The sequence below is a fragment of the Amblyomma mixtum genome, chromosome 6 (assembly GCF_055824585.1).
Source record: "Amblyomma mixtum isolate Tamu chromosome 6, ASM5582458v1, whole genome shotgun sequence".
NCBI classification, from domain to species: domain Eukaryota; kingdom Metazoa; phylum Arthropoda; class Arachnida; order Ixodida; family Ixodidae; genus Amblyomma; species Amblyomma mixtum.
Genome location: NC_143017.1, coordinates 92,916,193 through 92,937,712, shown reverse-complemented (window position 1 = coordinate 92,937,712; position 21,520 = coordinate 92,916,193). Strand labels below are relative to the sequence as shown.

Genomic DNA, 21,520 nt, shown 5'->3' with positions numbered 1-21,520 from the left:
AACATCCAGAAGCGACTCAGGCTATGAAGGACGCTGTAGTGAAAGGCTCCGGAAATTTCAACCACCTGGGGTTCTTTAACGCGCAATGACATCGCACAGTACACGGGCCCCTAGAATTTCGCCTCCATTGAAATACTTCAGCTTTATAAAATGCTGCTAGGCGATGTTGTGGAAGGCACCAGTGAAACTTCCCCATCATGTATCACGATGTGCAGCCCCATAAAACCAATAGAAAATAAATAAGAACAACAAATTGAAGGCATAAGGATAAAAAGAAAAAAGAAGAAACATACGAAAATGGCTGAAGTGTTCTTTATTTCGATTATGTTGTTCGGGACTTTGAGATAGCTCAAAATGAGAAAATGCCTGAAACCACCAGCATCATGATTGCTCTGTGTGGTATAAAAGATTAGGATGCAGCATTCTTTCGGAAGGCAGACGATCTAAAGTTAGCCCGGAAACTTCCCTGGTTCATGTCGTCGTTCTGCGTCTCATGTCAAGCGCAAGATTACGTCCCCCCACCTTTATGCTATCTGACGACGAAGCAGGAACGGCAGGGCAAAAGTCTTTTTAGAAGAGATTATTCTTAGCACATTCATTCAGGCTGCGCGCAAACGTAGCGGTGCAGAACGCGTTGGCATTATTTAGTTGAGAATCACAATACGAAGAACTTGTGCTGGCCCTCATCGAAAGTGTGTGGCCAAATTCTCTATGCCGTATCTCACTACTTTGTTTCACAGACGGTCGCAACAGCGGACTAGACAACGTTCGCAAATATTTGTAACGTCGCGCGATATACAGAGCGACGCTTTTTGTTGTGAAGGGGTGGGGGGGGGGGGGGGGGGGGGAGAACAACAGTAAATGACTTTTCTTACCCAGAGGCTGTCCTGTTTTGCTAAAAAAAAAAGAGAGAGAGCTGCTCCAGGCACCCTGCGGTATGCCATGACGGTTGCTTGATTTAGAAAAAAAAAAAAAAAAACAGAAGAAATCCGTTACGCAAACTTACACCTTTTCGACCGTCCAGTGCACAGCACAGAAGCGCAAAAGGAAATAGAAACTTGAAAAAATGCGGAGATTAATCGTTCTCGGGTAGGCTATAGTTTCATACTGGCTACACCTGTGGGTTCGACACATCTTCTATATGCCTATAAGGGATTCTTAAGTTCACCTTGAACGAGCAGCGTAGGAGCGGGGTCTTTTAGACGAGCGGGTTCCGCGGAGTCAATATTGCAATCACATAGTCGAACTCGAATATGTCGAACTAGACGTGAACCGAGAAATGGTTGAATATTGTAAGAATTCGATGAATGAGAAATAGCGACAGATAAGCTTATCTGTAACCTAGCAGCAATAATGCATTGCACCCACGCTAGCGTCGTGCTTTTTGCAACGACATGCCGCCAGCTGACGTGCTGGCCAAGCACCGCTCGCTAGGCTTTATTAAGCCGAAACTCCTTCGCATCGAAGCCGCAGCGGACGGCTCTTTAGAAACAGCGACTGCATGTTACAAGACGCCTGACCCTTTTACCAGTACACTATAAATAGAATAATCGCTCATTAAAACTAAGATAAAGCTGATTTAATTGGTTTGTTGATAGAAAGTTGTGGCCAAGTACTACACCAGGGTAGCCAAATTCTGCTCTGGTGAGGGAGTGTGTTGTGGGTTCTGGTCACCGAGATCACGCCGCACCCCAGGTCTGGTTAAGCAATTCCTTTGACAAGTGGAGTTTTTGTGTGTGTATATATATACAAAACCTGGTGTAGAACTGCACGACACCGGGATGGCAGGTTTTCGGAGGTCATGAATGGCAGTTTACCAATATTCCTCAAGAGAAAAGTATGCAACAGCTGTATCTTACCGGCACTCACCTATGGGGCAGAAACGTGGAGGCTAACAAGGGGGGTTCAGCTTTAGTTAAGGACAATGCAGCGAGCTATGGAAAGAAAAACCATATGCGTAATATTAAAAGACCGGAAGCGGGCAGATTGCGTGAGGGAACAAACGCTGATTAATGACATCCTAGCCGAAATCAAGGGGAAGAAATAGGCTTGGGCAGGGCATGTAATGCGAAGGCAAGATAACCGCTGGTCCTAAAGAGTAACAGAGTGGATTCCAAGAGAAGGCGAGCGTAGCAGGGAGTGGCAGAAAGTTAGATGTGCGGCTGAGATTAAGAACTGTAGTAGAAATGCGCTGAGTGTAACAGAACAAGACGATACAGGACTGGCCGAAGCGCCCAAGATCCGATAATGAGACAACTACCCCCACTTGTCACATTGTTAGCTGAGACTAAGAAATTTGCGGGGATAGGGTGGCCACAGCTGGCAAAGGACAGGGTTAATTGGGGAGACATGGGAGAGGTCTATGCCCTGCAGTTAGCGTAGTAAAGCTGATGATGATGATGATGGCAGCTGATTTCCGCAACGCTTTCGGTAGCGAAGCACGCCAGGCGAGAGCCGTCGCTAGGTCTTAGTCGGCTTGGTTTCACCGCATGACACGATGTGTCGTGGAAAATGAGCGCTGGAGACCGATGGCCTCACTCATGCTGCACATCCCCCGTTTGCTTCGTCACGCGGTTTCCCATCGCACTCGAGTCGACCGTCGTTAAAAGCGCCACTTGCAGAAGGGCGGCGAGCAGTTCGATATATCGAAAGACCGCCGAATTGGAGTTCGATATACTGAGCGAATTTCCGACAGTTTTGGACAGGTTTTTTCAAGGTGATAATTAGTACCTTCCATATAGTCAATAATTCGAAATATCCAGGTTCGACATATCCGGGCTCGACTGTACCCCATCCGTTACCATGGTTGTGGTTCCATAGCTTGCTGTATTAATACTTTACCATTTTGTACAGCTACCGTCAGGTATAATAAACTATCTTCTTATAAAGCTGGGGCCTTTAAAGTAAAATACTAAGTAAATTGAAAAAACTGGAAGGCGGCACTTCACTCTATATTTGAGCCCTCTGTTGACGGGTTGACGCGGATAACTCCCCAGACAGTTGTCCATGGTAGAGAGAGGGTGTGGTTGATGGTCCTTTGCGATCACAAAAATGAACAAGGGAGGGGAAAACCTCAGTTTGCTTGAGCCAGCGTTTCGACAAGGGGACTTGTCTTCGTCTGGGCCCAGACGAAGACAAGTCCCCTTGTCGAAACGCTGGCTCAAGCAAACTGAGGTTTTCCCCTCCCTTGTTCATTTTTGTGATCCCCAGACAGTTGACAGTTGTACTAACCTGTATATGCCTGAACTTCAGGAAATACAAAAAGTAAAATATCATTCGGTATAAAATGTTTCCTTCAGTTTAGAATTCAAAATCATCCTGCTATCAGGAATTCTTTTTCTCTGTATCGTATTTTCAGCCGTTCATGTAGCATCTGTCTATATTGCTAAGCGTTAAACACAAGAACATCCGACATGAACTCGAATGTGGCACTTCTCACAAAACACGTGGATTTTCCCGTGGAAATGCGCAAAACTTGTCTGTGTTCCTTGCTGAATCACAATGGGGTTGACGCAGTCGAGTGAGCTCACTGCTTCCATGGCTTGATTGCTTCAATGTCACAGCGTTCATCAAGTGGCTAAAACAGAACGCACAACGCAAGCTTTGCAGAGAAAAAGCTTAGATCCTACTGAACCTATGGCAAGAGGCGCAATCAACTTTTACAGTTACTTCGAAAGAAAGCGGTGCCTTACACAAGGCGAAGGCAAGTCCTCTCGTCGGAACGTCGTTTTCATTTCTTTTTATATTACCAAATCTAGCCAATGTCGAAACGTTGGCAAGCACACTGAGGCTTTCCCCTCCGTTCTCCACTTGGTGATTATTAAGAACCATTTACCCAGCCTCTCTCTACTATGTAGGACATTAGGCATCTATGGACAAAGTAGCATGGGTTATGACACGAAGGGATGTTTGCTTTCGAATCATGTTACTTTTCCCGAGCGCAAGCATTAGTCAATTCACGCCACCGATTTATCCCCCCCCCCCCCCCCCCCCCCCATTTTTTTCCTTTGCCACGAATGGTATTAGTACGTTGTCGTTTTCCTGTTTCTGCAGGACAGCCTGTTTAAAACTTGCAGCTGACTCATGCGCAGGTTTTTTGGGGCAAAAGCCAGCTGCACAAAGCTGCCTCCAATAACAACAGGGTAGTCTAACGGGATGGCTGCAGAGTCGAGCGGGTAGATAATTTCGCATCTGCGCTTAGATGCGTAGGCGGTGTGCGAGCTTTGATCGCGGAATGCGCTTTAGCACAGCTGCGGTGTTCAGTACAGTTTTCCACTTTAACTGATGTAGTGGTGCGTCGTGTTGCGTAGTTATAGTACCTCGCTATAGTACCATTAAAATTAAATCTTCGTTTACAGAAACGTTACCAATATTTATGCACACTATAGCTACTATATATCACCTGGCATAGAAAGAATATCTACCTAATAAGTTGGCCTTCATTGCTGCGGAGTGAATTCATTCTTTGCAGGTACCTTATTTAAATGTCTGCTTTTGCATGGGAACAAACTGTTTTGTATACAAGACTTTAAACTGCGCTGCAGTAAACAGCCATTTGACTTCGCTGACCTTCAGACTGTGCCCATCTGTTTTATGTTAAGCGGTCAGAAAGTCTGACAAAGGACAACATAAATTGAGAGAAGAAGCGTCCTTACATAACGTGTTACACTTTATAAAACTAATTAGGAATTCTAACAAAAATACGAGAGAGAGAGAGAGAGAGAGATAGAAAGTCTATATCGCTGTTAATTGCTTATAAACGTTCCACTGATAATAGGCTGCAGAGCCGGAAAGCACTGCTGCTATCCTGGAATATGAAAAGAATTTTCCAGAGTGACGTGCTCGTACAGTCGCAAGCTTTATGAAAGGGAACGCGCGAGACAGATAACCTCCAACCCTACTTGTGGCGATACGCGGTGGCCGCTTACAGAAACTAAACAAAAACTAAAACTAAAAGGGAGGGGCGATCCTCAATTACCAGAAGCAGGCAAGGCCGCAGAACCGTTTCCACCACGTTGCCAAATGTAGCCGCCGCGTATCGCCACAAGAAGGGTTCAGGACTATCTTCCACGAGCTCGCGCGTTCCCTTTCATAAAGCTGACGACCGTACACTGTGACACTGTCCGACCCTATTCGCCGTCGTCATGAATATGAAGATTTTGTCCTCCGCTGTTCTCGGCAGTAACTGGTAATATTATTCAGTTTAGAACCAGGGACCTAAGCTTTGAAACTTCTATTCCTATTGCGTACGGTAGGCCCTGCGCTATGTATTGGTGCCCGAAAAGTAAAACGAAGCACACGTTTGAAAAAATTGCGCTTTTTCATCCGCAACGCTGATAAAGTGAGCATCAAAATTATAGTACTTGTCAGCAGGGCGCGCCAGGTGCGCCCTGCTGACCCCCTGAGCAGAAAGGAGTAAAAAAATGGAGTCAGCTTTCTTCTAACTGCACTCCCTTTTGTGAAAGGGAGTGAGCTATAGAGGACAACTTACTGCCTCCTTTTTACTCCCATGTATGCGTATTCGTAACTAGATTGTAAGTTGCGCATTTGCTGCTAGAGCTCGGCACGATTCAAGTTTTTCTCCGATCTCGTATTTATTTTCGAGGCACCTGTACGAGGAACAGAATTTTAAAAAAGGTGCCGGCCACTCATTCGCATCGCGTTGGCTGCTCTCTACACAGGAGTTGCGCGCATTTTATTTATAAATGCTTCTCTTTACGATTGCATGAAAAAAATGCACTAAGAAAGATTAGGGAGGGAAAGTAACTACGCGAAAGACGTCCTTGGGACCCTTCTGAGGCACAAACATATGCGCGCTCAAACTTTCCGAACTTTCTGATATTGTATCTCCGTGGCGACCCAACAGTGCGTACTCGGTAAGCCTAGCAGCTGCTCAAATTCAGATGTAGAAAAAAAAATTTGGACATTTTGCTGTCGAAAGTTTGCGATACCGACGTCTTGAGACGAACTGAAAGCTCAGCGCAGGATTCATTTGCCGAGAGTGCGCCAAAATGCTGCGTAGACGACGAGTTGCAATGACGCGAGGCTCCCGTTCCGCCAGGTGCTACAAAGATTTTCCGGCGCGATCTGCTTAGGCGCGTGTTCACGCTATATCCCGAATTTAGCTCTGGAGTCGGAAGGTAACCGAAAGCCCAAACCATTGTTTGCTTCGTGCATGTATGCACTAGAAAAGCTTGCGTTTAAATCTGGGTTTCCTAGGGGATAAAGTCTTTCAAAAATTGTTTCGAATTTACGTAAGGAAAGACTGTTAACTGGAGAGGCACAATACTGCAAGCACTGTGACCACATATCGTTAAACAATACGTACCCTGTCAAGGCTTTTTTTTTTTAGATGGCAATAAGTAGTAGTTTAATGTTTGCACTCACTAACGTTAACGGTTGCTGTAAAGTACGTAAAATCCGTGAGGTCGAGATACTGCATCAACAGATGCTCTTTCCCACTACACCCCACCGCGGTGGCTCAGTGGTTTCGGCGCTCCGCTACTGCCCTGAAAGACGCGGGTTCGATCCCGGCCGCATCGACCGAATTTCGATGGAGGCGAAATTCTAGTCGCCCGTGTACTGCGCGATGTCAGTGCACGTTAAAGAACCCCAGGTGGTCGAAATTTCCGGAGCCCTCCACTACGGCGTCCCTCATAGCCTGAGTCGTTTTGGGACGTTAAACCCTAATAAACCAAACCAAATCTTTCCCACTACTTCTTGTTCTTGCTCTTTGGCTCACAAGTCTCCGTTTTCGTTACATCCTTCTCCGTTCTATATTATTTTCAGATTTCAGAAGTATAAAAAATTCGCTGTGGCTTAGCTTGGTTAAGCCCGGTAATTGCGAAAGCAATATCCGTACCTACGCTATGGTACAGCTGGTAGTGTAGCTGGTGATGGTGCTTGTGGTTAGACTTGTGGTGATGCATCGGTTATACAATCCAATCCCCCAATCCCATCCAATCTAATCCAATCCAATCCATTCCATTCCAATCCACTTATATCCAATCCAATCTAATCTAATCTAATGTAATCTAATCTAATATAATCTAATCTAATGTAATCTAATCTAATCTAATCAAGTCCAGTCCAGTCCAGTCCAGTCCAGTCCAATCTAATCTAATCTAATCCAATCTAATCCAATCTAATGCAATCTAATGCAATCAAGGTCAAATGAAGGTCAGTGGTGGTCACCGCCGCGGCACGATGGTGGTCACCGCCGCGGCACGGCAAAGGCGTGAAAGTGCAAGTAGTATTGCTTTCGCAATAAAAGGCCGCGTAACGAAAAACTGAAGGCAGACGAGAGCCAAATACTATATCGATTCCAGCGCGCACACGCATTTTGCCCCCGGAATGACTCCTTTTTCGCGGAGAACGACTTATTTACGGCCGAAAGGAAGCCGCGCGTGTCACGCCTTACATTTGCGTAAAGAATCGCACGTCCCTTCTCGTGAATACCAGTCACTCGCTCCTCCCCACCCTAATTCGCCTCCGCACCTACCAGTGTAGTAAGTAGTGGCTGTACAATGGCCGGTACGAAAACAAAAAAGAACAAACAAGGAATAGAGGATGTTGCCCGGAAGTTGAGCAACTGCCTTGCACACGGTCCGGCGACACTTGAATCGCGCGCAGAGCGCCCGGATGTCTCTAGTTCGCATCGGCTTCCGCCTGCACATCCGTGGACGCTGCACTGAGCACAGTACACCAAACTCTGTAGCGACTACTAGCCGCTGTGTGGCGCGTTCTGAGCGGAAATCGGCGCTCCTCCTGCGGCGTATACGATGACAGGATACACACGGCGTTGTTGCGAAATTCTTCGTCGAAATGGGTTTATTTTTATCGGAAGATGACACTGGTCGTCATTGAAGGAAGGTGGTGCAGTCACTGTTTTTTCCTTACTTGGTAATGTTGTGTGAGTAATGCGAGACCTCAGGGCGGTGAAAGATTATGGTGGTCGGCAGAAAAATAAGGCGTGTACTAAGTATTTCTCTCACTTTGATCGCCGTCTTTTCGTGGCACCCGTCATGTAAAACATGCATGAATGCATAAGATATACAGCGCGTGCTACTAGTGAGAATTCAATTTGAAATCGCTCAAAATGAGCGTCAGGAATTACACGTTATTTTAGCCACGTTTAATTTCAAAATAGACTAGAAAACTAAACTGAAAACGAAGAATATCCAAATGGACTATTATATCATAGTAAACATGGAGACGTCATACGTTGCCAACCCCACGCATCTCTTCATACACTTTTGAAGTCACTACGTAGTACAAAGAACATTGAATGCCGGCACTCGAGATCGCGTCCGAGTTTATGATCAGCTTAGTCCAGCTGTTTATTCAAAGTTAACTATTTTCGCCTTCTTCAGTTTCATCATGATATGCGGTGTTGTGTGTAGTGCCTCATCTCTAAGGCTGATTTCGGCAACGAGGATTTACTGCACTTATGCCTCAGTGTATGGGAGGTGAGCCCGGCATTGCGAAACTGTAGCTGTTCTCAGGGCTGTTAGATACGCAGCCCCGCTCACAAATCACAACCCGATCGTACAGACACGCTTCTTACACATTCTAATTAATAGCATTAGAAGGCTCATCAGCGAAAAAAACACTGCTCTGTTAGCGCTCATAAAATTCACTGATTGGTCGATGCAGTTATGACGTCATCAGGTCACATGACGTTGCCACCTCCACTCGCCGTCTCTCCCCCCACTTCCGCTCCTTCTCTCCACCTGCATCGCCGGAAGCAGAATTTTCATTACAGCAAGGGAAAAAAACCTTATAAATTCTATTTCGCTGATTCTATTGCTATGGCATTACCCCACACGTAATGCAACTGCAGTGTCCCTATAGCATTTTCTGCGCCTAAGGAACCTTCTCCTGCAATACCTTTCTGTTTATGCATCACCAGAGGAACGAACTGCAGATTGATAGGTGTGCTGGCCTTTTCCCTTAAAGACCGGACGCTAGGAAAACATAAGGGGATGGGGGGGAGTAGGGGGGGGGGGGGGGGGGGAACAGAGAGGAGGACACTTGTAGTGTAAACAAAATTATTTCTGCGCTCAGCATTGCCCATAGCGAACGAAAAGTGTCGGCGCGGGCGTCGCCCGTTTTATTGACCGACTTGTCCACCAAGTACGCGAGCACCTTCGCCCATCCGGTCGTTGCATGCGTCCGTGCGTCCAGAGTTCGCGTACACAACATGCGTCCAGAGCTGGTCGTTTATCACCCCCCAACGTGCGTTACCTCTACTGCCGCACTTCCACGTGCTTGGTCGGTATACGCGTACGCGTTCTTCGACGAAGAATGCAACTCTGCCCGCACGCTCTTTCCCGTTCTCTTCCTGCGAAGCTGAGCTGTCGTTTTTTCTTTTTTCCGCCTTCGGCTTATTTTCTCGCCTCCTTTCTTCTGTCTTGCACGTCGCTCATTGTCTCTTATGTGTTTTTTTGTTCCTTTTCCCACCTTTTTAGGCGCCGCTCGTCGACTCGGGTGTCTGTCGCTTCGCACTTCGTCCGAAGGCCCTACCGCTGCCGCTCGCGCTCTGTCTGAAAAGTGGAAGCGCTGTTGCCCGGCTAGTTGAACGGAACGCTGGGAAAGGTGACAGCTAGTGCCAGGCGACGAAGGCGCGGCGGGTGCGGCGTCAGGTGTGCTCGCGACTGCTGTGACGACGGACCCCGCGTCTGAGGCAACCATGACGACGACTACGACGACGACCGCGACTACCCTGGACGCTTCCAAACTGGAGGACGACCAAAAGCAGGTGAGAGCCTATCTGATGTAAGTCAGCTTGATAGCCGGCTTCTTCGCACGACAGATATTATGTGCATATTAATTATCATTATTATAGTATTAGCCTAGTGTTTATTGCAGAACAATAATTACAGGAACATAGGGAGACGCAGAGTTGACTGGACGGATTGCGTATGTGAGGGCAGACAGTAAAACGAATTCTTTCGCCTGCGAGCACTGTCAACTGCTAGTGCTACTCGTCTCACCTACTTTCAACCGTTGTCTAGTGTACTGGCAATCACCTTTTATCTCGGCCACTTTATCTCGGCCTGAAAAGGCAAGCTGCAAACAGACAGGGCGAGTTGTAGGCTAAAGAAAAGTGGTCGGATTAACGGCGTGACGTCATCGGGGAAGATGGCAGCTTCCCGCTTTCTACGGGCGGTCGTAAAAATCTGACCAGGCCAAAGATTATGCACAATTCACTCCGATAACTGTGCGCCTAAACTATGGGCCGAGATGCTTGCTCTTAATGCCTACTGCATACATTCTGACTCTTCTAACGTTCTGATCCGTCCTCTTCCGTAGTTTTGTTTCGTCCTCAAATCAAATGTGCGCTAACAGGGTGAACGAGTACATATTTTGGTAGCGTCAGGGTGCTCTGCTAGTTTGTTTACAGCTCACTCGGGGCCGTGCCTAAGCGGGAGTAAATTAACACAGCGCTTACAGCCTCAGTCGACCTTAATGTAAATTGTATATAATTACTTTTGCTCTGTCACTGATAGGTAATCGCCAGCATATTACGACTAATAAACCGATCCGTTGAACGCCCTGGTTAGTCGCAGCCCCCGTGCGTTACAGGAGCCTAATTTAAGTTTAAAAAGGGAACACACAAGAAAAGATTCACCCTGATTTGTGACGTGTCCATCCAAATGCTGGGGATGTGTGAACGCTACGTGTATCAGAGTACACACCGCCAGGCCCTATATACTGATTAATATGAAAGCATTAGATGGCTATATCGCGTCGTTAAAACTTGTCCGCACAATTGTGTCGTCAAGTGCAGATAAATGTGCAAAAGTTGGAGGTATTATATAGTGCGTGGGGAGATCTTGCTGTGGGAAAAATTTGGTACAGGAGTTGCAATTACTTAATTACACGCTAAAATTACACTTGGACGTCAGAATAGCCATGTACGTTGATATAGTGTGTGAACGTTTTGCTTTCGCATTGCTCCAATGTGGGCCGCCGCAGTGATCTATAAGTTATTTGAAACTAAGAGCGTTTTAGTCCTTACGGTGCAGGTGTATACAGCAGGCAGATGGGCTCGTGCTCCGATAACTGTAATATCTATGTGAAAATTTGAACCTAGCCTATACAGCAAGAAATTTCCTCATTCCAAAAGCACCCCGCGCGATTTCAGTCTGAATAAGTATGCCACATTCTGCAAAGTCGCAGATTATAAAGGCAAAGCAGCGATAACTTTTGCATTGATTTTTTAGGCTGTGTCCTATACTACCGCCGACATGTCAAGAGCTGCTGTGTTTACTCTGAATCATTGTGCACATTGAGCAGTGTTCTTTTTGTTGTTGTTTTTAAGGTTTGCATGGAGTGTTCTGCAATTTTCATGTGTGTGCGTAGCGCTCCTGGAAACGCCTGTGTATCTTGCTTGCGGGGAAAATGCGCCTCTTGTACCACGTGCATGCCCGATCCACACCTTATGAATGCAGTGCCGTCTTGTCATCCTGACTGTTTCTTGTGACGCGAATCTCAAAAGTGCGTAAAACGTTACGGGTTGCCACATCCTCCGCAGATGTTTTTATGGATGATTGCTCCGCTTTAAGTGAACGCCGTCGCGAACGTAAAGCCTGTGTCATAGCGTTAGGAAATTGTCAAATGACCGCGCTGTTATTCGTTTCTTGGGTATCGATGCGCCGAACGCTAGGACCAAAAAATATCGTATAATACTTTTTGCCTCGTTGGATTTGTCTGATTACCTGTGCAAAAGGCTGCAAAGCAGCTGCCGGGCGTTTTTGTGCCTGAAATAAGGGCGCCGAGAGCTACCTAATTGAATTTGTGCCAAGGCATCTTCAAAGTCTCTTAAGGCAAAGAATAAAGACTTACTATTACACATCGACTGAGGAGAGAAGATGCTTCCAAGCTTTGTAGTCTTTGTCTACTTAATTTCGAAACAAACCAGCTTGACAGGATATCGCCAGTAACACTTTTTATTTTCTTTACAATGCATCTCGAGGGCAATCACCTCATGAAATACCTGCAAGGAGCGTCGTCAGCAGTTTTAATCTGCAGAAAATGAGCTTTTCTTTTCCTCCTTATGTAGTTCGTATGTTTCACAAAATATTTTTCTTCGCTCTCTAAATCAGCCGCGGACTTTGCTCTTAGTTTTCGTGTTCAATATTGTTTACTATAATGAGTCATCAGCGCATGCAAGCTTTATCGGCTATGTGGTGAAAAAAAAGTTATTACAAAAAAATTTCATCTCAATTGAACTCAAAACAGCGCAAACGCTCGCTAATTCCTTGAACTCTGCTGTCACAGCATTTCTTTGCACTGGTCATGAGGTCATAATTTGCGTAAATGTAGCTACTTGAGGGCAGAGTTCGAGACTACACCGGTAGGCGGGTGTAGTCTTTAGAACGGGGTGTAGTCTTTAGTCTTTAGTCTGTAGACAAACTTTAGAATTTAAACCCGCCCCGGTGGCTCAGTGGTTACGGCGCTCGTCTACAGAGCCGGAGAACCCGGGTTCAAACCCGACCGCGGCGGCCGCGTTTCGATGGCCGCGTTTCGAAAAGGCGCCCGTGTCCTGTGCGATTACAGTGCACGTTAAAGATCTCCACGTGTTCGAAATTATTCCGGAGACCTCCACTTAGGCACCTCTTTCTCTCTTTCTTCTCCCACTTCCTCCTTTGTCTTTTTCCTTACGACGCGGTTGAGCTGTCCACCGAGATATGTGAGACGGATACTACGCCATTTGCTTTGCTCAAAAACCAATTTAAAACAAAACAATTAAACAATTTCAGCTTAAACAACTTTATTATGCGTGTTTAATAAGTATTGGTTTGCGTCCGCTATATTGCTGACACCATTCATACGAACCGTAAAATTATGTTGCGGCTCTTGAGGTTGCCCCTTTTCGATTACAAGAGAAAGGAAGATTCCAAAGCAAAATGAAATTTCATGCGTTTACATCCGCGTCAACGAGAGAGAATAGCGATTAGCCTGCACTTGCATGTTAAGAAGGCCATGCAGTGTTAGAATTGTCTCTCATCAAAAACAGCAAAAACTGCATTGCTGGTGATTGCTTTCGTTGCCTCAGCCAAGTATACGACCGGCAAATAGAGCGACATATCAGGCAAATTTTTCACCATTTCGGCTCCGTCTGTGCCTGACCACAGTGGAGACCAATTTCCCTTTGAGCGTTGTCCCTTTTGTTGTTATTTCTATCCCCTGGAAAATTTTCCGAGGACCTGAACATCGATCTCGGCCTTCAGATTCTGGTATTTTCTGCGACCATTATAACTGCCAACAGCGCATGAGCACTACGACAGTATAAAAGCAATAAAAGAAAAAAAAGTTCACTCTAACAGCTTGTCCTTGGTCTCCCAGCATTTGCCTATTTTATGACTACATCGCTGCAATTCATTCTCTGCTGTAGTTGCACATATCTCCTTCTCCAAATTGTCTAGTACACCGGTTATTTGCTCTGCGAATTACGGCCTGCCTGAATAATTTCATTTTCTTACTTTAATGCAGAATATCATAAACTCATTTTCCCCACGTGTCCATTATTTCGCTTTCTCTTCGTGTCGTATTGTTACTCGACGTTCTTTTTTTTTTTTGAAGACTTCTTTTACGCGATAGCGTATACAGCTCGTTCGGTCGAAAAGCCGTCGGCGTCGTAGTAGTAGTAGTTGTAGTTCTCAGCACCGCGCGATGGAAATATTCGGGGGCCGCGTAAAAAACGTTGCAGGACTCCTGTGCTGCGCTTATGAGTTTCTTCTTTATCCCTTCGCTCACGGCGCGGTTCAGGTGTCCACCAAGATGTGAGACACATACTGCGCCATTTTATTTTCTCAAAAACCAATTTTCATTTTCAAGGCGTCGCGCCGTACGGCCGATGGCTTTCCGGGGGACTCCCTGGCAGCGCTGCAACGCGCTTCCACTTTTCACTTTTCTTCCACGCTTCCACGTTCCACTTTTAAAGGCAACGCTTAAGTCTTCCGTTTTATTGCGAAAGCAATACTACGCCAGGTCTCACCGCTCGTCGCGTGGACCGTGGACCCCCGCAGCCCCCCGGGTTGCCTAGCAACCCGGGTAGCTACTCGGGTAAGCTCGGGTAGTAACTCGGGTAAGAGCAACATGGGTCGCAAAATCCCGACGGGTGGCTGGGTTAGATAGAAACAGCCACCTGCCAGTGCAATGGCGCATCGCTTAACCGCTGCGCCACTGCGCTGGTAGTGGTATATGAGGACTCGCCGCCATCTCTGAATCTCAAGTAGGAATTACCAGTTCAGCATACATGGGCAATAACCCACTAATGATATCATGCCACACCCCTAAGGTGGAGTTTAAGTGCCCCCTCCAATTGAAAAACTCGGTTTAACTACGCTACACACCTATCAATTTTTTTTCTATTTTTCGATCGCCACAAGTGAACAATCAGGCAACAAGGATGTATGAGATGGGCTCCAGCCATCTAACGAAAAGGCGATAGCCTGCAAACAACGCGGACGTGACTGCGAGTGTAAGGCAGAAAGATGACGGGCCTTAGTCACTCCTGATAGACCACTCAGCGTAGACACCACTCGAGATATCTTTGACAATGCACTCGGGATCAACACTTTCACGACCAAGTCGCAACAGTAGCACTCCTTGGGTTATGGGACGCTCTCGCGCCCGTAGCTCAAGAGGCTTCCTGCTGAACGGGTGACAAGATAAGCTCGTGTACGTTACTCCTTCGCCCAATGACACAGTGCTGGGAAGTATTGAAGAAGCATAGCTTGTTGTACCAGTTGGTGCATGGTAAGTGGAAAACCAGCGAAAAAAAACGAGTTCACAAGGAGGAGAAGTACACAGGACAACGCTGGAAACAGAACTAAAATATTCTTTACTTGGTGAATCGCCAACAACAGAACAGGGCGCACATGCGCGAGAGCAACCACAAACGCTATCAAAACAAGAACAAAATTGATTAAGCGACGGAAGATTGCATGTGACAGCCTATGTCCCATTCATGAAACTGCTGTTTTGCCGTGAACCTGACAGAGCTGTCGCTGACGCATTCAGTTCCTAACTGCTTGATTTTGAAGGCTTCTAGGATTTCTCGTTAGATTTACGTTTTACCACGGCCGATGGTTCTGACATTATGGAACAGAGGGGTGCAGTCTTTGCAGTGGTTGCAATGTCTTTGCAGATTTGCTGTGTTGCCTGGCTGCAGCGAAATGCAATGCTGCCTCATACGCTCGTTGACGCACTGGCCTGTTTGACCTATGTATGCCTTGCCACAGGACAGTAGGAGCGAGTAAACAACATCGGTTGTGCATTGGTGATCAGGCTCAGGTGCTTGACATTGCTGACACTGACATCGGGGCTGGGCAGTGACGTCAGCGAGACGAATGCTCTCCTTTCTTGAAGCTTTTTCGTGAAGTTAATCTCTTTGCGATGCAAAAGTATAGCAAAATATCGTTAGCCATCAAAAAAGTTCGAAAGAAAGGACCATTGCTAGATAGTCTTTGTCTTGCGAGTTTAGAGGTCGCATTATCATGCTACCACATTTATCAACGACATATTAAATATGTTGCAGTCAAATATCACACGTGTCTGAACTGTATAAAAGTATTTGGTAGCTTTTCTTTTTAGAGCGGAATCGTTAATCCCGTGCCAATTTTTGAAACATGCGACATTTACAGCACTTTGATAAGTTTGCATAGAACATAGCGCTTAAATACTGCCGCTCTGCCACAAGCCTTTTTTTTTAGATAAAGACCTGCAAAAGTAGACAAATAGACGTCCCTGGGCCGAGTTCCACAAGTTTTATTTTAAAAATCTATACCCTCCATAGCGACAAAAATAACTGAGCACAAATAAAAATGTACACATATTTAATCAATTTTCAGGTACCTAACATCAAAATATTTTATGTAACTCATAATCAAGTTTGGAAGCACGTAAGCGCTGAATTCCACCTCTTAATTATTAATAATTTCTGGTGCTTCGAGAAAATTTTCAGGTCCAAACCAATTGGGGCTCTTCTCTTTTCAGTCATAAGGCTAGAGTATATAAAAATTTCAAATAAATTTAAGATGTCGACTAGCCACCCTTTCTTCGATGTTACTTGATGCCACCCAGCTGATTATCAGCCGCATGAGTACATCTAATAGCCTTCCCTTTCACAGCAGAATTATTAGGACGCTAATAACTTTTAGTGGGACTGTGAGCGCACCATGTTAGATGAATCTTATCGACATTGCGGTGACAAATACGCAGTCCAGAGAAATTCCCAACTAGGCAAGTCATTATCAGTTTATCTGAGCGCTGCTCAAGAAAGAAGGTTTTCTGGAGTGTTGTTAGTTTTATTAACTGCCATGAAGTCTGTCTTTCTCGCCGCTCAGTATAGTGAGCTTTAGTTTGACGTTAGACCCGATGAAAGCACGATCACTAGTATGATGGCCCGGTACAGTGAAACAACAAAAATAAATACATCTTCGTCTTGATGCAAGGTTGCTAATGACGTAGAGATTAGATGTAATGCTCAAAAAGAAAAATGAGCCCAGGCCGCAGAAGTCTGTGTCTGTTTGTTATGCTTTCGCAGATATTTTCTACTGTTATTTTTTTTATGCAGAAGCGATTTCAAGGACGTTCAGAAAATTTTGTCGCTCAATTAGAGAGTTTGTCCTAAGGGAAGGTGGACTTGACGAAGATTATTATATTCTTTTCAAATTAATTCTGAGATGAGCAGCCAATTCAAGGGAAGGCAGGTAAGGCGGGAAGAGGATTTATACACAATAATTTTATTTATATTGAGACTGTACTGCTACCGGTGGTGTCATTGCTCTGTCGAAGCAAGATTGTCTTGTTAAGGATATTTGGCTGTTTCGAAAGATGCCATGAATACTTCAGGAAGGACCAATCCTTAAAGGCCAACCTTGACCTGAACTTTCCGTCAGCCATCTTTCCTGTTGCCCAAACAATCAAAGCCAGCCACGTAGCCAAGAATATGTGATAGTGCAAGTGTAACTTAAATTTGTAGAGATCGGGAGCACCAATACAAAAACGATCTTTACAAAAATCGTGCCTCATCATTTTTTGTTTCCTTAGTCCCCGGCTGCACCTGAGCGTGCTTCCGTGTCGGGTTGTTACACTAGAAACAAGCCTGGCAGTTTTGAGCCTCAAGGGTTTCTTTCCCAAAGTTGGCGCCGCAGCTTTAGCGACAAAAAAGAAAAGAAAACGCAGCTCGTAACCCGGAAGACGAAGGCGCGGAAACTTGACAGATTGCAGTTGGCTTCTGTTTGACGTTCACCCTTTGTCTAGGCCTTTTGGGCAATGAGCGCCTGTTACCTTACTTCGCTGGTTTTCTTACAGCCACGTGTAGTTCGCGGCGTATTTTTACGACCGTTTCTTGCGTTGTTGTGTGCGCCTTCATGACGCAACTGTGTTACGCGTGCGCACCTGCTAGCGGGACGTCCTCTCTGTCGTGCGACCGTCGAAATGCGTGAACGCGCTCTCGTGCGCCGTGACCGAGCGGGGGCTTCTGTTTTCCTTTCGTTTTTTTTTTTCTGTGTGTGTGTGTTTGTAAACCGTGCCGGCGAGCCCGCCAAGCTCTTCGCTTTCGTCATCTGTGACGGGTTCCATAACGATGCGCCGGAACGCGCTAAATTTAGCCAAGGCCTCCGATCTCGGGGTCGGGCCTGGCCGTGAGTGAGTCATCCAGAGTTGCCCGTACCGCGCAGTGAGATCGGGGTCGAGGAATGGCAGTTCGTAAGGCTTTCCTGCGAAATCTACCGTCGCGATTTTTTTCCCACTCTGCTAATCGATATGACTTTCTTAGATAGAGATAGATGCAGAGAGAGGGGATAGGCAGGGATGTTAACCAGAAAGGATTCCGGTTGGCTACCATGCACAGGGGAAGGGAATGAGGGGATTAAAGAGGGAAGAGAGAAGGTACGGGTAACAGTCACAATCTGTCAATCAAGGCAGTCTCTCTCAAAAAACAACAGTGCCTTATAACTCATCTCTTGTGTGAGTGCCCTGTGTTTGTGACCGAAAGACATAAGCTGCGTTGTGCTCTGGGCCGCCTTGATCCTCGCCCTTTCACTGAGGCGAAGATCCTCGGTCCGTGCATGGCCACAACAGTCGACTGCCATCAAGGCTTATATGACTTCCTTAACACTCGTTCATATAGTGGAAGGGAAGACTGCCACTACAGCCGCGTAAAAAATAAAGAAAAAATAAGCGAAAGACAGGGGTGCACACGCATGCAGAAGCGACGTCGTCAAGAAACGATGCCGAGAACTATCTATCGATCGTAGAGTGCACTTGCGTGCACCTGTGTCCATGTTCCCCATCCCTTCGAGTTAAGCCATGGGACCGCTAAACTTAGCGACAGAGAGAAGCTCTTTTAATGGAAAACAAATTTTTAACCGCCGTTTAAGCAGCGCTGAAATGCTGCTCACGTCCAGATTCGGTCGACATCACATTTAATTATGAGGCAACTGCGGAAAATTGTATGATGTTGTTATCAACATATTGTTGTTAATGGTCGAACCTTCCGAAACGTAGCAAAATTTTACTTTTCAAGTTTGACCTCTACTCGCACCGGGTATTTAAGACGGCGAAAGAAAACCATAGGGGTGTTTTTTGTTTTTTTCCAATAAACAGCAAAAACTATCATATGCCGCAGCGGTGGCCAAGTGGTCTGAGCATCCGCCTCGCATGTGGGAGGTGCGGGGTTCGATTCCTAATGCCGCCGGGTACCCACCGGTGATGCAGAGGGTACAAGCTTTCCCCTGGCATGGTGCTCGGCTTCTATATGCTGAAATACCTCGGAAATGGGTCTTTGACGCCACCTTGAGTAGAGGAAAAATGCCTTGTGCCATGGCGCTCTTTGGCCGCAGATGCATCATTATTCGAACTATGTTCGCTGGTTGAAGCATCTGGTTGAAGTAAGTGTATTCCTTCACCGTCAGCGCTTCTCCGTTGTCATATTCGAGCCTAATCTCTGTTCGCCATGTGTCAAATCGCAAATTATCGGGTCGTAGTCTTCCTTTTAGGCACGTGAATGTTTAAGGTCTTAACGAAACCATGTCTAAATGTTAACTAGGCTTTCACCTTTGAAATTCGACACAATTAATTACGAGATAATTGAAAGGTGCAGATTATAGCCGAACAGCTGAGTGGGTATGGAAATTCTTTTACATGGCTACTCCTTGCGTTGTCTTCTAAGAGACATGCGATTTTCGGAAAAATAAAACAACCTCGTCCACAATGTCGTGTTCAGTATAGTGTAAGATTTGTGGGTTGTGTGGTTTTAACGTCCCGAAGCGACTCAGGCTATGAGGAATGCCGTAGTGGAGGGCTGCGGATCACCTAATTCAAACCACTTGTGGTTCATTAGCATGCGCTGACATCGCATAGCACACGGCCGTTTTTGTATTTCGCCTTCATCGAAATACGACCGCCGCGGCCGGAATCGAACTCGCAACCTTGGAGTCAGCATCCGAACACCAGAGCCACCGGGGCGGGTATCCGGTGAAAAAGAGAAAAGGTTTTGTTACCCGGCGACAGCAGCAGTGTGGATAATAGATAAAGCAGTTTATTAAAAGCAGAAACTATTCAATAACCTACGCAGAAGCCAGCTAAAAACTGAAGCCATTCAAAAACATATCGCATTTTGTACTCGATGACTTTCTTTATTCTAAAGCTGTGATAAAACTTCGCGGGAAAAGACATTGCTAACTTGAGCTTGACGGGAACAATAGCAATCAATTTTAACTGTCGTCATCAAGTGCGGCAGTCATTTGCAGATTCCGTACCGTGATGTATAGGTTTCCATGATTTGGTTGATCGCAACATTTGTTGAGAGGCTCGTCTCCAAGTGCTGCGCCGCAGGAAGTGAGAGGGGCGAGGAGCGATAATCTTTCTCTCGGCAGGAAAGGCGTCGAGCCCACGACCTTCGCTGGAAGACGTAAACAGGCCCCGCTCTTTGTTACCACTAGCGTCTAAGTTCCTCTTTTAGAATGGGGGGTAAGAGCGGCGATAACCGATAAATATTCGAGAAAATAAAGCTGGCAAACAGATAGCGGCGGCCCCAGCCAGGCGCATAGATTGCGTCTCCCTTCCGTAACCTGTGGGCGGGACGCTGATAGGGGAATTCCAGCGCCCGTTGCGGGAACAATGGGGCTGCGATAAGTGTGTACTCTGGGGGCTCGCCTCGTGATACGACGTCGATTGCAGCCCGAGGAGACCCGAGGACAATCCTCCGCCTCAGGGGAATAACTGTTGTCGCCTGTTTGCGTGTGCCGATATCAGCAATTCCATGCAGTGAAACCCGGAGAAACGCCGCCGCGGTGGCTCAGTGGTTATGGCGCTCGGCTGCTGACCCCGAAAGACGCGGGTTCTATCCCGACCGCGGCGGTTGAATTTCTTTGGCGGAGAAATTCTAGAGGCCCGTATACTGTGCGATGTCAGTGCACGGTAAAGAACCCCAGGTGGTCGAAATTTCCGGAGCCCTCCACTACGGCGTCCCTCTTAGCCTTAGTTGCTTTGGGACGTTAAACCCCATAAAACCAAACCAAACCGAAACCCGGAGCGAATAGCAGTTACAGCGGAAGACGACTCTACCCGGAATCCACTGAATGCCAGGGGTGGATTTAACAGAGAAGAGCAAAGGGCCACTTTAATTTCATTTTTGAGAAGGAAAACGGCCCAGAAATATATGGTTCAAATAGACTCCTCCCCCCCTCCCAACCGCCCCTTCCAATAGTGACCCATAAATTCGCCTCTGCCGAGTGCGGTATTTATACCAGTATTAGGTTCGTGGCCAGTCATTAGACTGCACATACGTGCTGCATTAATGTAATTCTGTCCAATAATTTCAAACACCAACTAATCACCACCCACGATAGCGGCACAGCACATTCGATGAGTGATCAGGCAAGCAAACGGAAAACGTGTCCGTTTCTTGTCCTGCCTTCCTTAATTGTCGCGTCATACGATCGCGACAAAATTTCTCCACGTCTTCCTTCGTCAGTCATTGCGCCATAGCTTAATATTACCTCGTTGTACCATAAGGAGCCAATCGGCCAATGTGGGCGGTTCTCTCTCATGCGTGCTGCGTGCAACGCAGTTCAAGCTGTGCAATAGGCCAGCACGTGACACGACTGCGAGATTCCTGACGCGTCGCGCGTCACTTTCCCAAAGACGTAGCCCAGGCAACGCTGCACCGTACTACGCTCGTGAGTGATACGGCGGCTCGGTATTTGCCACGCATTGCAGCAGCCTGCCTTCCACGCCGCCAGCACGTGTACCGTTCAGTGCTCGCGTGACGCTCTCCCGTCGGCGCCAGCGGGGATGACGCTGTCGGCGCCCTTGTTACGCCTGACCCTCGATTCGACGCGGTTTTTTAGTGCGTGCGAAGAAAATGTCAGCGCAGCGGGGCGGCGATGTGGCGAAGCGGATCGTCACGGTCGGAAATCTGCCCGAGTGGCGACAACGGCTGCTACGCGCCGCTTTCTCTGACAGGGCGGTTTCGTTACAAGATGTGCTTCCGCTTACG

At 46.7% G+C, this 21,520-nt stretch overlaps 1 protein-coding gene across 4 annotated transcripts in view; it reads left to right on the top strand.

Annotated features, from left to right (window-relative positions):
• LOC149339703 (sodium-dependent phosphate transport protein 2B-like) overlaps positions 1–21,520 on the top strand; it is an 82,964-nt gene that overhangs the window by 27,095 nt on the left and 34,349 nt on the right. For all 4 annotated transcript variants that reach the window (XM_089548381.1, XM_089548382.1, XM_089548380.1 and 1 more), the window contains exon 2: positions 9,471–9,760. In XM_089548381.1, coding sequence (XP_089404507.1) covers positions 9,692–9,760 — 69 coding nt within the window. In that variant the 5' untranslated portion in view covers positions 9,471–9,691. The remainder of the gene's footprint in view (positions 1–9,470; positions 9,761–21,520) is intronic.